The sequence below is a fragment of the Bidens hawaiensis genome, unplaced genomic scaffold (assembly GCF_021521415.1).
Source record: "Bidens hawaiensis isolate Kalapana, Puna unplaced genomic scaffold, B.hawaiensis_p1.1 tig00038177_1, whole genome shotgun sequence".
Classification (NCBI taxonomy): Eukaryota; Viridiplantae; Streptophyta; class Magnoliopsida; order Asterales; family Asteraceae; genus Bidens; species Bidens hawaiensis.
The window spans coordinates 87537-103500 of record NW_027496701.1 but is presented as its reverse complement, the minus strand read 5'-3'; the positions used below and the strand labels follow the sequence as shown (position 1 = coordinate 103500).

General features: G+C 36.7%; 1 protein-coding gene across 1 annotated transcript; it reads right to left on the bottom strand.

The window, feature by feature from the left end:
- Window positions 1–3568: 3568 nt before the first annotated feature.
- On the bottom strand, window positions 3569–4775 carry LOC143590137 (NADPH-dependent pterin aldehyde reductase-like). The gene is made up of 5 exons (XM_077070712.1): window positions 4560–4775; window positions 4397–4466; window positions 4114–4307; window positions 3844–4016; window positions 3569–3725 (listed from the first exon to the last, which is right to left on the bottom strand). The coding sequence occupies exons 1-5, from the start codon at window positions 4773–4775 to the stop codon at window positions 3656–3658; spliced, it is 723 nt and encodes a 240-aa protein (XP_076926827.1). The 3' UTR covers window positions 3569–3655.
- Between the last annotated feature and the right edge of the window lie 11189 nt (window positions 4776–15964).

The following is a 15964-nucleotide window of genomic DNA, read 5'->3' as shown; positions in this document are numbered from 1 at the left end:
AACAAATAAAAATCATTTTATTTAAATAATTAAATAAAAATGCATTAAAATTAAAAAGAAATACAAAAAAAAACATAGCTAAAAAAATACACAACTAAAAATATAAAAAAAACATAACTAAAGAAAAAAAACATACTAATATCCGTAATATCCGCGCATTTTTTTACGTCGTCATTGAAACAATAACGTGGCTTCCTCGTGAAACCCCTCCGCTTTGAGGGATTCGTAGTCTTCTTTCATTTGACGTAATTCCAACGTTTGGTTCAGCTTTTCTTGTTGTTTGTTGGAAGCTCGAAGGTCTTTTCCTATTTCTGTGGCATTTTTGTCCAAACGACCGACCAACTCGTTTATTTCACCGGGCGGCGTATTGAATCGTGTAGACGACGAACCTTCCCCCTTATTTTTTCTCGATCTCCCGCGTGGTCGAGGCAACTCGTACTTCGTCGTCGTCGGCTATATTAACATCGCTAAATTAACCGTGTCGTCCAGGAAGAAGCTACGAGCATCGGAGGGTGTGTTTGGTTTGCTCGGATTTGTCGACGACGATGTCTTCGACCTTTTTGAAGGCCGGGATGAGCCGGCTCGTCGGGCGACCGGAACAGTTGGTGCCCCGCTCCATTTCGCGTAATCGCGTAGTTTTTCCCAACAATTCAAATACTTGAACGGTTTCCCGGGCCGGTCAAAAGTTTGGCCTTGAGCTCGAAAGTTGCTCAAGGCTTGAGCTATAACGTCGCCGTCGTTATGCCCGCTACGCCAGCCGGGCCCCTGCAACCGGTTAATTATCCCGGCAAATTTTTGACAATCGGCGTTAAGCCCCTTCCAGTGGGCTTGAACAGCTTCTTTTCCCCGGTAGTCTTCGGGTTTATCGGTTATCGCGAGCCAAGCTTCAAAGACTTTCTTCCGAAACACCCCAATGGCTTGAAAGTTAGCTACAAATTAAAATTATTTGTCACAATTAGTATACATTTTAATATAACACTAAATACATTTTTAATAAATACTTAATATTAAAAAACTTACCGACGTTGGGATCCTCCGAAATGACGATCCAAGCCCTTGCGAGGGCCACCTCCTCCTCCTCGCTCCAATGCTTGTATGGATCACGTTGCGCCATCGGCTCCCCGGTTGTTTCTTTTTGTGTTTACGGGTCGCCTTTTTGCTTGAACCGGAGGCCCGTGCCGTTTGCGTCTCCGGCTTCGACTCCGGTGGTGTAGACCCGAAAGCCGACATTAAGTTTTGGGGGCTGAGATAGTTGGCGTACATGTTTAAGTTCGGGTCGGAAAATGGAAACAAATAGCTCGGTTGGTTTAGGTTCATCGGGTTCCATTGTAAGTTCGGTTGGCTCGGTTGCGAACCATACGTTTGACCGAAAGGAGGGATTGGTAGTTCAGTTGGTTTCTAGGATTCATTTTACTAATTTTTTGTAAGAATTTGGGTATGAATTGTGTATAAAATGGAGAAGAAGAGTGTATGTTTATATATATATATATATATATATATATATATATATAGGGAGAAAATGGTTCAAATAAAAATAAGTTGTTTCCTAGGAATAGTAAGAACCAATAGAATTTTGACATTGGACATTAAAACCTATGGTGAAAGAACAATTATAGGAAACTATGTCGGTTATAATGGTGAAAGAATAATTCTAGGAAACTATGACGGTTTTTTGTAATTTTAAATCTCAATCATTGATTGATATGATCCAATGACTATGATTTATTCCTAGTCTTTCTAGGAAACTACTTAAGATAACACTCCCATATATATATATATATATATATATATATATTAATTAATTAATTAAATTTTTTTTTACATTTGACCGTTGCAACGGTCATTTAATATAATATTATTATTTTTCAAACAATCCGGCGACAAAAGAACCCCACCCCTTTTCGCGGGGGGGGGGGGGGGGGGAGTGTTCGCGCCCCTTCTCTCCCTATTTCGCCCAAGCTCAAACCCCACTATACATTGCCTTATTGTGCGAAACTAAACAATATTTGATAATAATTATTCCCTAAAACCCATACACCATCTAGTTAAGAAAATTTAAAAATTTATTTCCATTTTCGTCAAACTAGTTACAAAGTCTTTTCATTCAGGGCAAGTTGAAAATAGGTGTTAATCAGTTTGATTTTTAGTTCATTTAATTTGGTTTATTCAGTTTCAAAACCAAATTCAAATTCAGTTTAGCCTTTGGTTTCACCGAATTATTTGCTATTGACCAAAAATGTAACTAACTGGCTAAATTGGCGATTTTTGTAATCATTATTTGTCATTCGGTTTTTTGTGTTATTCAGTTTATATAGATTCAAATTTTGAAAACCGAACACCGCACCGAATGACCATTCTGGTACGCTTTTCGGCTCAGTTTGGTTTTCGGTTTCAAATTGGTAATTGACACCCCTAAATGTAGAGGTGCACAAAAAACCCGAACCCGGAACCAAACCCGAAAAAAAAACCAGAACCGAGTTTTTTTATACCCGAACCCGTACCTGTAGGGTATAGATAGGGTATGCATTTCCGTACACAGACCCGAACCCGGTTTGTACCCAGTAATGCCCGAAAACCCGAACCGGTCCCATACTCGAATAAGGTTTTACAAATACCCGATCAATACCTGATATTACCCGGAAAAATAATCCTAAAATGTGCAACCCCTTAAAAAATCCAATATATCTCTGAAAAATGAATTTTAATATATCACCATAAATGAATTGGAATCGGCTTTTTTTAGTGAGGATAACGGCGGAAGCAATCTAGTTTATTTATATCTTACGTTATGATTTCCTTTACTTTTACTTTTTAAGGGGTTTCTATTAAGATTAAAACCCCTCAAAAAAATATTCAAAAATAATATAATAAAAAATTCATAACTCAAAATATAAATCAAAAACAAAAAAATAAAAAACTAAAATGTTTTATTCATTGTCCTCGTTAAAAAAAACTCGAGAAAAGATTACAATAAATTTATTTGAATTCATCAACATTTTGGAAGGATTTGGAATTCTTTCATTTAAAGGAATCTGAAAGTATTGAATTTCAAATCCAAATCCAATTCTTTGAACCGAACACATCAAAATAGAATTAAGATTCCAACTCCAACGAAACGAACACGCCATGGATTTTAATTCCAATTCCTTTAAATTTCACGAATTCTGTTGAACGAACGTGTCCTGAGTAAATGACTGGTGAAATAATACAGTAATTGTATTGTCTAGAAATAAAATGGGTGAATCAAAGTCAAATACTGATCAAAAGATGCAATTTTAAGTAGCAACAAAAGGGTAACTTCACACATAGTCCAAATTTCTCAAAAGGAGTTGTCATCTAAGGGAAAAAAATGGTGAATCTTCTCATCAATAACTGGATCAACTTACAGCAATCATCAAGGTTTATTATGACTTTTAGCTCATAAATTGACCAATTAAGAGCTCAAAACAGTCTTAAAAATTTGTCAAATATCAAGTATCAATCCTAACTCAGCCTACTAGGAGCATAACACATGTTGGTTAAACCAAACACTTTTGGTCGAAAATACAAACTAACAAAACATCTGAATCAAAAGTTCAATATAGATGAAGAAGCAGCAGATACCAAAGCAAATTTATATATAAATAAATAAAACTGCTACAGTTATCAGATATATTTATACTGATAGAGATGAACCATTATCAGCCATTGTGAGATTTAATATCATATCAGCAGCCTTAGGTGCCCTGTATACAGAAAAGATAAACAAACATATTATTATTATTATTATTATTATTATTTTTATCTTGCAATGGTTTGATTATTCTAATGCGGATTACAAGAAGAATAATAATAACATTGTACCATGAGTCGGGTGCCTGATACAGAGTAGACGAAGAACCAAAGCACGATGCAAGCATGTCCGTGTTTATAACACCGGGGTTAAGTGCAACGATGGCCATGCCCGTTGGCAGCTCCTTTGCCACTGACTTGGACAACCCTTCGACCGCCCATTTTGAGGCACAATAAGGGGCCACCTGTTTCCATTTTTACAAAATCACAGCACCGTGTATGTGATGATAAGTTAAACCAATTAATTATTTTGTAAAATTCAAAAAGTAGTGTTGTTGTTACCTGTGCTGCAGCGGATCTTCCCCAGCCAGATGACATATTGACGATAATCCCTTGTTTGTTGTCGATCATAAGGGGAATAAAATGCCGTAACATATTTGCAATTCCTTTCAAATTAGTATCAATGACAGCATTGAACTCCTCTTCTGGAACCTCCCATAATCTGTTGTTTTTGTTAATGGTACCTGCATTATTTACTGTAGACACATATACTTGTTGATAATACTAATAATGATAAAGTGAAGAAGGTAGTAATAAAGAAAAGAACAAGTGAGGTTTTGATTACCAATGATATCTGGAACACCTTTCTTGTCCATGACAACCCGAGCCAGTTCTTGAACACTGGTGTTTGAACACTGGAGGAAAGAAAACAAGCATATTTACATCGATTGATACCCTCCCTAATAAGCAGGCAGCATATTATCATCGAAATGAAAAGTGTAACTTACGACGTCAACATTAAGGAAGAGGTGTTTGGTGTCGTCTTCAGATTCAGAGAGTTGTGACTGGAGAGATTTGAGTTTGTCTTGAGAGCGAGAGCACCCGATGACCGAATGGCCTCTGCTGGCCACTTCTACCGCTAGGGCTTTCCCAAGACCCCTGCTCACGCCCGTTATCAGCACCGTCTTTTTCCCAACCCCACCCTTTAATGTCGCCCTCGTCATCTCCGATCGATCGATCCCTCACACTTCTGCTCAGGCTGTAGGATATTTTACACCCTATGCTTGGAGTGGGTATAGGTGATCAAATCGGGTTGGTCAAAGGAACCGGAACCGGTTCAGAACCGGTTCCATTAGTCAACATCACTGTTTAAACCGGTTCCATGGTCGAACCGGTTCCCCAACCCTCGGACCCGGAACCGGTGGAACCGGTTCTGACCGGTTCCTAAACCGGTTCTTACACTGTAACCAATTCCAACCGGTTACAGTGTAAAATATTATTTTTTTTTTCGTTTTTCGTTTCCGCTGCTTGTGTAGGTGATGATTTGTGTTCTTCTGATTTCTGAAGAGGCTCATGCTACTTTTGTTGTTTACCCACAGAGCAATGGTAAACAACATATTGAACTTAATGCTATGAGTGTCAGCGTGTTTGAATTGATTAGTCTGTATCGTGTATCATGTAATGGTGAACTTAAATCTGTATCGTGTTACATTTGTTGAGTTTGCTATGTATTATAGTCTTTTGGCTTACGCAAGTCAAATGCTGAATTATAATCAAGAGCGGTGTTATACGATTCGTATTTGTATAACATGTTAAATAAAAAAAACAATTAACATAAAATTCATTTTATTTACTTTAAGAAGTTCAAAAAAAAAGTTACATGTTTTAAAATATTCAAAAACAAACTAACAAAACATTAAAGTTATAAATATAAAGTTGTGACATATTATTTCTAGAAAAGCCTTCTTGTTCGTCGTAATTATTGAGTGGCGACTTATTCATCAGAATTACTTGTAGAAACGCATTCTTGTTCGTCGTGCACTCGAACATCAAGTGGTGTTTCGTCTTCCAGAGTGGTTACGTGTTGAACACGATCGATTGAGTCCAAGTGATCCTTCAAGCAAATGCACATCTCCACCGACTCCGAATTCAGTCTTGTTCTTCTCACCGATATTACCCTGCCACTAAGAGAAAAAGCAGATTCCGAAGCTACCGTAGAAGCTTGGGCGGTTAGTAAATCACGGGCCATGGTGGCAAGAATCGGAAACTCGGTTTCCTTTACCTTCCATCAAGCCAAAACATCAAAAGTGCCATATTCCTCTTCGGATAAACCGGTAGAGAAATCATATGCACTATACCTTCCTAGTTCGCTTGAAGGGGTGTTACCCCTTTGTTTTTTAGCCGTTACGTTGCGAACGGTGTTCATAAGGCTAATCATGGGGTCTCGTACTCTAGTAGCACTTGAACTTGATGAAGACCCCCCCGGCGTAGGCATGTGTATGTTTGACCCATATTTATTTATATAAAAGTCATACATAAATTTAAAATTCAAGTTAAAATCATTTTGTGCCTCTGTTGAAAAGTTTGGGTCAACTTCATGCATATCTAAGGCTGAAAAAATTTCGTCTATCACACATTCAACCCCCGTAACATTTAACATTGGGTTTAAAGCGGCGGCGCAAGTAAAAATCGGTGGCAATTCAAGAAAGTATTTTTTTAATTTAAACTTCATTGGTAATATGATGTTTGAAAACACTGGACTTTTATTTTCAAATTCTTTAAGATTGTTAACGATTAAAAATAACTCCGAAAGAACCAAGGGACTTGTCGGATAATACGTTCCCGATAGTTTCGTAGTTGATATTTTAAAAACTTCAAGAAAAGTCGATAAGTCATTGATAATTTCTCATTTCTCATTTGAAAAGGGGATTGCCAAATCATTCTCGGCAAGACTAGAATGAAACATTTGTAAAGTTTCTCTTTGTTTCAAAGCACTTTGAAACATTATGCAAGTGGAATTCCATCGATGAGGTACATCCCAATTAGCTCCCAAAGCTTTTCTTCCCGTATCTTTACAAAATTTTATATAATCCATTTGTCTTTTTTTACTTTTCTTAAAAACTTCATGTAGCATTACTCTAAAATCGTTTATAACCGATGTAACCTCATCCGAAGCAAGTCCGTCTTGCACGATTAAATTAATGATATGTGCAACACACCTTGAGTGAAAAAATACACCATTGCAAATCGGCGTATATTTTAATTTTAATTTATCAACCGCCGATGTATTATTTGACGCGTTATCAAATGCAATTGAAAATATTTTATTTTCTAGTTTATAAGTTTTTATAACATAATCTAAAATTTCAAACAAATTATCTCCCGTATGTGGATACTCAAAGAGTTCGAAAGCAATGGTGCGTTTCATCATTTCCCACGATGACGGGTCTACCCAATGAGCGGTGACACAAAGATAAGATTCGGGTAGACCATGTGGAGCCGACCAAACATCACTAGTTAAGTTTATTCCCGTATTTATATTTTCAAAATATGCAATTAGTACCTCTTTGGCCTTCTTCCACAATTTTAAACAATAACGTTTAAGAGTATGACGACTTACGTGAGTGTATTGTGGTTGAAGCGTATCTCGAATCATGGCGGTTAAGCGAGGGTTGTCGAAGTGGCTAAACGGCAAAGCTTCTTGAATCACAAAATTCGCCATACGATCTTGAACTCGATCAATTTGGTATGTAAATATTCCGCCTTCACTATCCATTTGCGTTTGTTGCGACTCGACGTTCTGTTTCAACGCCCTGCAATACGGTCTTTCGATGTGTTTCTTCAAATTTGAATTCAAAAGTGGGTTTAAATAAATCCCACAAAACTTGCACCGAGCCTTCAATGAATGGTCACTCAATTCAACCAAATCCCAATTGCACCAAATCTCTTGATTACGATTATGAGGTACAATAAGAACGAAACTTGGTCCGGCGGTGGAACCTTGACCAACCGATGATTGTGAGGCAGCCATAACAACAAATATGAATATAGAAGAAGAGAAAACAAGAGATTAGAGAACTCAGAACGTTGTAATAGCGTTTTTTTGTATTTTTTTGCGTTCGGGTTTGCGTTTTGAGTGTTGTGATGAACCCATTACACCAAATACCTATTTATACTAGTAGTGGGGTGTTTGGGGAGCCAAAAAACGGCCATTTTTGACCCCAACGGTCAAAAAACGGCCATAAAACCGTTTCCCAACGGCTAGAACTACTCCAACGGCTAGAACCGGTTCCGAACCGGTTCCGGTCGAACCGGTTCCAGAACCGGTTCCGGTTCCTACCCGGTCCACCTCCAAAAATGTCAAACCGGTCCCGGATCGTCGGGTTGAAACGGAACCGAACCGGTTCCTACGAAAAACGGGTAGGAACCGGTTCGGTTCCACCGAACCGGTTCCAGGAACCGGTTTTGTTGTCCACCTCTAGGAGTGGGTATATATAATTATTTTAGTTCCTGACTGGTTGGTTATGTATTATATTTGCAATTGTACATTATTAAAAGATTCAGCTACTCTACCCTATCAAACATCTAAATATATTTAAAAAAACTGTAAGTTTTGCCAAACATACCCACCTGATCTGGCATCCTTAAGGCTTCTAGTTTTGATACCGGTGGCTCATTGTTTTTGTATACAAGTACCAATGATTTTAAACTTTCTCGAGATATGCAAGTGACAAGAGTTAACTAATTATCTGAATCTGGTTATTGAAAATTAATTTATGATTTCTTTCTTGAAGTTATTGGATTCTCAATATGGGACAACCATTATGCGTTTTACGTGACTAATGAACATATTATGTAGGTTGAGTTAAATTAAGGCTAATGAGACAAAGAGAGTAACGAGTCTTCAACGTCAACACAAGACAATTTACAAGGCGAGCATACACTTGACTATGTTTTAATCACTAACAAATTTTATAATTATAAAAAAATTTTAACAAAAGAAAGGCAGAAAATCTAAATATTTATAATACACTTTATTTATTTTACATAATTTATATAACAACAATTTTGGGAGAACTCGACATTATGAGTTTGTACTTTGTGGAGTGTGAGTTGTTTCAGCATATGTATGTTGTACAAGGTGCTTTACAAGTGTTTCTTCCTTCCATTGGACCATAATTTCCACTTTGATTGTTATGGCGGTGTTCAATGACTATTAGCATATATTCAGAGGGTGTTTGGGATTCCTTATTTTTGCCTTCTTATAACTTCTAACTTATGATAAGTTAAAAAAATGTTTGGATTTCCTTATTATGTGAGAGGAAATATTGATAAGTTATACATTTGCAACTTATGACTTCTCCTTATAAGTTATAAGGAGGTCAAAATAAGGAATCCCAAACAGCCCTTTATATGTATTTCTTTCATATCGACTTTCTCACTCACTCTCTGTTTATGGTAGTGCGAGATTTGTTTGTGTTGTTGTCGGGTTCCATTTATGAACCCTAGGTGGCACACAACTATGGCAACAATGATTGTTTATGGTGGTGCCGGACTTGCCTGTGTTGTTTCCGGGTTCCATTTAGGAACCCTAGGCGACGGCGCACGGCGATGTCGATGATTATTGTTTATGGTGGTGCCGGATTTTTCTATATTACCCTAGACAGTTCCAGTATTGTTTATGCAGGTAACAGATATGTTTGTGTTGTTTCCAGGGTTCACTTCTTTCTGTGTTGATGACATGATACGATGCTCGATGAGCCTCAATTGTGAATTTCCTAGCCATTTCATCATCTGAATTGAAATCAATATTTAACCATTTGTACGTGTTTGTTTGTACATTTGGCTTATTTATTTGTAAAGGGTGTTGCCCTGCTGTTGGCAATGGCTTTTCTGGCCGTCTATGGTGGCGGCGATGGAGTGATTTTTGCAATTGTGGTGGGTTATTGTAAGTTGTTTATTGTTGTTGGGTTCCGATTTGGAACCCTAGGTGGCGGTTGCGTGGTTGTCTCTATTTTCTGCTGTATTAGGCGATTCTATCGTTGTGGGGTTCCGATTCAGAACCCTAGGTGGCGGTTGTGTGTTGTGGTGGGCGATTGTCGGTCGTATCTAATTCGAAATCATAGGTGGCGGTTGAGTGATTATGACAGTTGTGTGTTGTGGTCTGCGATTGTTATTGATCGAATGTTTTCTGACAACCATGTGTTCGAAACACCATAGGGCCTTGGGATTTTGGCGGTTGTCTGTTGTGGTGTGTGATTGTTGGTGATCAAACGCTTACCGACGGCTATGTGTTCGGGACACCAGATGGCCATGGTATTTTGGTTGTCATTTAAATGATGGTGAACATAGGGTCATAGAGAGGTGTTCGATCTGGACTCAATGGTTTTTTGGTTGCTAATGAATGTAAACCCTATCTTTTTGGGTGTCCAAGTCAATGATGACGGGCCTCGGTTCATCTGAGCTGCGATGCAATTCTGTGTTCACTTAAAGGGTTAGTATATGTTACAACTTTTAACCTTTCTGCTTTGTCTATTGTTTATGAATTTTGTTTATTGCTTCAAATATGATATTTAAAGTAACAATTAGTTGTTTAAAAGCCAAAAAAAAAATACACATTTGAGTTCAAAATTGTTATTTTGATGTTTTAGATTTGGTAGAAAATGACTAAAGAAAATTAAGTAATTTTGTTGCAGTTTTGTTAAGTTCAAAACTTTGCATTGAAACGTTCTCGCGAAATCTTCATTTACCTGTAAAACATTTTTAAATAATATTTGGGTCAACACGAATGTTGGTGAGTTATTCCCGAGAAAAACTTATTATATAAATATAGACAATTTATATATAAACAACACATGAATATAATAGTGTACGACTATTATACTCCCAACAGTACCGATCTGTACACGGTACAACACAATAACGAAACCCGCATTTTACCTTTAAGCACAAAAAGCGTTAGTTGTAAACTAGCTAAGAATACAACGCGTGTATGACTACCAATTTGATAACTCGAAACGTACCGTACTAGAAATATTCCCACTTTTAACCCAACGCGAATGGAAGTGGGGGGCGTCACCCCGATAGATCTACCAACATTTCTGTGCCCTTAATTAGGTTAACAATTATTTAACCAAATTGATCCATCCCACAATAACGACAAATAATTTGTAAAGTATAATGCGCTTTCAAAACATGTATATATAAATATGAATATAGATATACAATATGCTTTTCGAAGGAAGAACTCACTTTCGATTTTGGTAAGCGTCCAAATGCTCGTGTCCTATATTAGTACACGTTCGTTAATTTTAAGTTCGGGTTTGACCAAAAATTGGTTTACTATATACATACATACATACATACATACATACATACATACATATATATATATAACCATAATCTAAAAGTTCACACAAGCACACAACACATAAAAATTACTAACTTATAATTATATAAATACACTTAGAATATAAACAAGTAATAATCGATCAATAATTGTTTTATTTAATAATTTAAATTAATTATTATGATTTATAAAAATTATTTCTTTTAGTTGCTAGAGTATTTTGGAAATTTTAAGTTTTTAATTTATTTATTATTTTGACTTTATCTTAGTCGGTTTTGTCGGTATTGCCTGTTTCGTCGGTTTTGGACTAAAAAATGAACCGGTTGTCATTTTGTGACAACTTTTTAGTTTTAAATTATCAAAAATACTTCATATATTTTTAATCATATTTTATTAGTTTTTTAATAAAAATGACATGGTTTTCATTTTTGTTACCGATTTCTTAAAAACACTCATTTTAACGTTTTCGTGTCGGTTTTCGCGACACGAACCGGGATGGTTTAAGTTTTGCTATATTTGACTTTTCTTATAATTTAACTTATGTTAAATATAAGAATATTATGGCTTTAGGAGCTGTTCTAAATCAGTTCACAAACACTCATGTCGGTTCACCTTAAAAGTCAAACTTTCCGATCGTTAGTGTTACCGACAAGCTATTTAAGTCACAATGTCAAAACCAAACCATTTTGTACAGCAAATATACATATAATAACAAGTAACATATCATCACATTCATGTTTGATTATCTAGCACCAAGTATGCACACAAAAACTAATTTTACCACACATGCTCAAGCCTTAGCTTAAACTTTCAACCACACAATGAGTATGTTGTTTCTATAATCTCTACAAGGTGTTTATGTACCAAACTTTCCAGATCTTAACAACCCACAATATAGTCTTAATCCATCCCATTCTCATCCTTTAAACAAAAACATTCTTGTTTGTTTAAGTTACCAAGTTTCATGCATCCTAGTACTTCTAGTTGATTTTATTCCTTTCCATATGTCTCATTCAATCACTTACTTTGTCATTTTCAATCCATACCAAAATCAACATAAGACAAGTATGAACTTTATGATCAAAATCAAGTTTTTGTGTTACTTGCATGTGCAAGTAAACTTTTCAAAACAATCAAATCTCTACACTTTTGTCAATCCTTTTCCCAAGATCCCATTTACCTTTTCAAAACCATTATTAACATTACTTACAACTTTTCAAGTAATCTTTAGTAAATCAACCAAGTGGGTTTTCAAAATTATCAATTATTTTTAACCATTTTAACATTTAACAATTTAACAACTCCATATCATTACCCAAACCAAACCCACGGCCAATGTGGGTATTTGTTTTTACCCATAATCCATCTTTAATCTTTTGACCATTTTCATTATTATAAAAAATACTTAACCCATTTGTTAAACAAACTCAAGTAAGCTCAATATTGACAATCTAAACAAGCTAATATGCAACCATAACAAGTCCTAAAATCAACAAAACCCATCTTATACATTCACACACAAACTCACGGGTCACACACATGCATGCATACATTCATATTACACTTTCATGCACATCATCAAGCACACTAAAATCAAGCTTTAAACATCATGTAACAACTAATGTATCCAAATCTTGAAGTGGATTACCTTGGATTTCGGTTTTAGGTGACTCAGGAGGTGATAATGTGAACTTGTACTAGCTTGTAACTCCTTCCTTAGCTTCTTAATCCTTTGTTTTTGCCTAATCTCTCACCAAAGGTTCATATTCTTCAATAGTATGCATGTAATAATTTTTGAAGTATGATAATATGAGAGAGGTGGTGGTGATCGGTTTTATTGAGAGAGAAAGGGGGTATAGGTTTGATGAGTTGGTGTATAGGTTAGTATGCTGTCATAACACAATTCTCACAAGTAACCTTAAGTAATCATTGTGTGTATAATATTTTATTGGTGGGGTAGGGAAGTGGGTTGGGTTGTCTGAAAATGGCGGCCAAATAATGGGGGGGGGGGGGGGATTGGAAGAATTGGTGTTTAATAATAATATATGGTATAGTTTAGGTGATAAGGTTTAACGTATCTCGTAATTTATCTGGCCAAACGACATCCGTTTCTAATAATTTTCATCAGACTTTGAGCAAAAATATATTACAGTCAATGCCTGCCTTAAAACATAATTTTCTGAAAAACTTGATGTCGGGTCCTTACGGTGTCTTCTACTGGCTTTCGGTTATTATTTTCTACTTTTCGCGATCGAACCTTCTAAAATTAAGTTTATATACTATCTCTAATATCCTAATATAAAATTTAATTTTTCAAAGTCATCTAGACACGTTTATGAATTTATCCGTTTCTAGTCGTTACCCGGTGTCAATCTGTACAGTGTCTGCTACATGACAAAATTGAAATTTTTCGGGTTTCATATTTTAAAACTCAACTAAAATCAGAAACTTTGGACAAAAATATTATTCCTATATATTTATTTCACTAATTAATACGTGATTACGGTTAAGATAATTACTGGATTAGTCTAATTTTTGGCGGTTGTCACATTCTCCCATCCTTTTAGAAATTTCGTCCCGAAATTTAGGATGTAGTACTGGTTTCGGTTTCTACTGGGAAGAGGTGAGTGTACTTCAATTTCATTTGATCCTGTCGTTCCCACGTGAACTCCGGACCAAGTCTTGAATTCCAGCGGACTTTGACTGGCTTAATCCTGTTACGCCTTAGCTTCTGAATTTTCCAATCCATAACTTCAACGGGTTCTTCTACAAATTGAAGCTTATCGTCAACCCTAATGTGTTCAACAGGAACAATCAGAGATTCGTCATATAGACATTTCTTCAGGTTGGATACGTGAAACACGTCGTGTATTCCACTGAGTTCTGAAGGTAGGTCGAGTCGGTAGGCTACTGGCCCTACTCGTTCGGTGATTCTGAATGGTCCAACGTATCGTGGGCTTAGCTTACCTCTCTTACCGAATCTGACTATGCCTTTCCAAGGCGATACCTTTAGTAACACTTGGTCAGCTACTTGGAATTCCAATGGTCTCCTGCGATTATCCGCATAACTTTTCTGTCCGTCGGCTTTAGCTTTTAACCTGTCCTTGATTTGATAGACCCTGTCGGTGGTCTCTTGGACAATTTCAAGTACTGTAAGTTGCTTTTCTCCGACTTCTACCCAACAAAGAGGGAATCGACATTTTCTTCCGTATAAAGCTTCAAACGGTGATGCTTTAATACTGGAGTGATAACTGTTATTATAAAAGAATTCCGCTAAAGGCAGATAAGTATCCCAACTATGTAAGGCCCCGATTCTGGTGCCTCACATTGGACGTTGGATTTACTCATAAACACAGTTCTTTATATCAGAGTTAATTAAAAACCTTACGCGGAATATAAAACTTTCATAAAACATTACACATCAAATCATAAACATGTCTTAAAACATTCTTCTTGTCTTTCAAAATCAAAACATAACTTATAAAACATAGGAGGTCTTCAGATGCCAGACCCTTATTCTTCTGCCACGTGTGCCCGCTCAAGCCAGCTGTCTCATTCTACTCATCTGCGTGCATACTAAAAGTCAGCTATGTTGAGTGAGTTCTAGTTAATCATACATCAGACAATACATACACTTACCTTGATCATGCATCCGAAGATACATAATAATTACTTTACTAATTTACTTTCATTTCATACTTTCATACATACGTACATACTTTATTACTTCCATTCTTTATGTTTACTGTCCATTCTATCTCAGATATTATTAGGGTCTGATCCCTTTTCTTTTGTCTATCTCAGATATTATTAGGGTCTGATCCCTCTTTCCTTTGTCTATCTCAGATATTATTAGGGTCTGATCCCTTTCTTGTCTATCTCAGATATTATTAGGGTCTGATCCCTCTTTACTTCTCTATCTCAGATATTATTAGGGTCTGATCCCTTTCTTCTCTATCTCAGATATTATTAGGGTCTGATCCCTTACTTCTTCATCTTCGTACATACTGTCTTTACATACCCGCAACATACATATACTTCTTTTAATCATTATTACATACTCATATGTTGTACATATATATATGTCATACACATTCATCTTTCGTATGCATACCCCCTTTTCAATACGTGAAATATCCGAAGATCATTCACGTACCGACAAGCTTTCATTCACAATCATAACATAATATCTATCACATAAATCATAAATGGTATACCTTACCATTTAAGGTAAGTGTATTAACTATCACATCGAGTATGCACACATCCCTGAAAACATAACAAGGAAATGGGGCTAGAAACTCACCTGAATGCGGTTACGTTCACCGTTTATGGTTATCCCTTTCTTGAGCTGTGCATGAGTAACTGTATAACAATTACGCGTATCAATTTAACTATCACTACCCATATTGTGTTTCTAGTTTAAATATTGCCTTCAACGAACGGGGTTCGGGGGCAGCGCCCCTGGCAGCGGGGTTCTAGGGGAGGCAGCCCCTAGCGGGGTCCATGCCCCTGGCTGAGGTTAAGCTGCCAGGTCAGCTTGGAAAAATTTTATTTTCATTAACTGTCTTAACACATTTTCCATTAACATTTTAAATTATATCCTAAGTTGGGCTTATTTGCTAAGCCTAAGATAATGGGCCAGTTTGCTTTATATTAGGTATGGGCTTAGCCCAACTGTCCATTATGGTACCTGGGCCCAACTAACCAGGCCCAAAGTCAACAGAGAACCATGATGACCGAGAACCCGTTCTGGCCGAGAACTATTGGTCACAGAGAACCCTTTTGACCGAGAACCCTCGTTGACCGAGAACCCTTGGTCACCGAGAACTCTCGTGTTGACTGCCTGCTGACCGAAAACCATTTGGGTTTGACCGAGAACTCTCAGATTTGGCCGAGAACCCCCAGATCAGATGTTTTCAGCTTAACTTTCTATCTTTTATTCCATTTTAGGCTCAATAACGGTTATCGGTCCAAAATTGCTCTTTTAGCTACCTTACACCACCATTTCTAACCGTTTAAGACCCATTAACCCCCACGTCTCAAAGTCTAGCTCGTTATTGT

Coding starts and splice junctions, on each gene's coding strand:
- LOC143590137 (XM_077070712.1), bottom strand. CDS start 4,775: ATGACGAGGGCGACATTAAAGGGTGGGGTTGGGAAAAAGACGGTGCTG. Junction 4,017..4,113: donor GAAGATCCGCTGCAGCACAG/GTAACAACAACA, acceptor AAATGGAAACAG/GTGGCCCCTTATTGTGCCTC. Junction 3,726..3,843: donor TATCAGGCACCCGACTCATG/GTACAATGTTAT, acceptor TTCTGTATACAG/GGCACCTAAGGCTGCTGATA.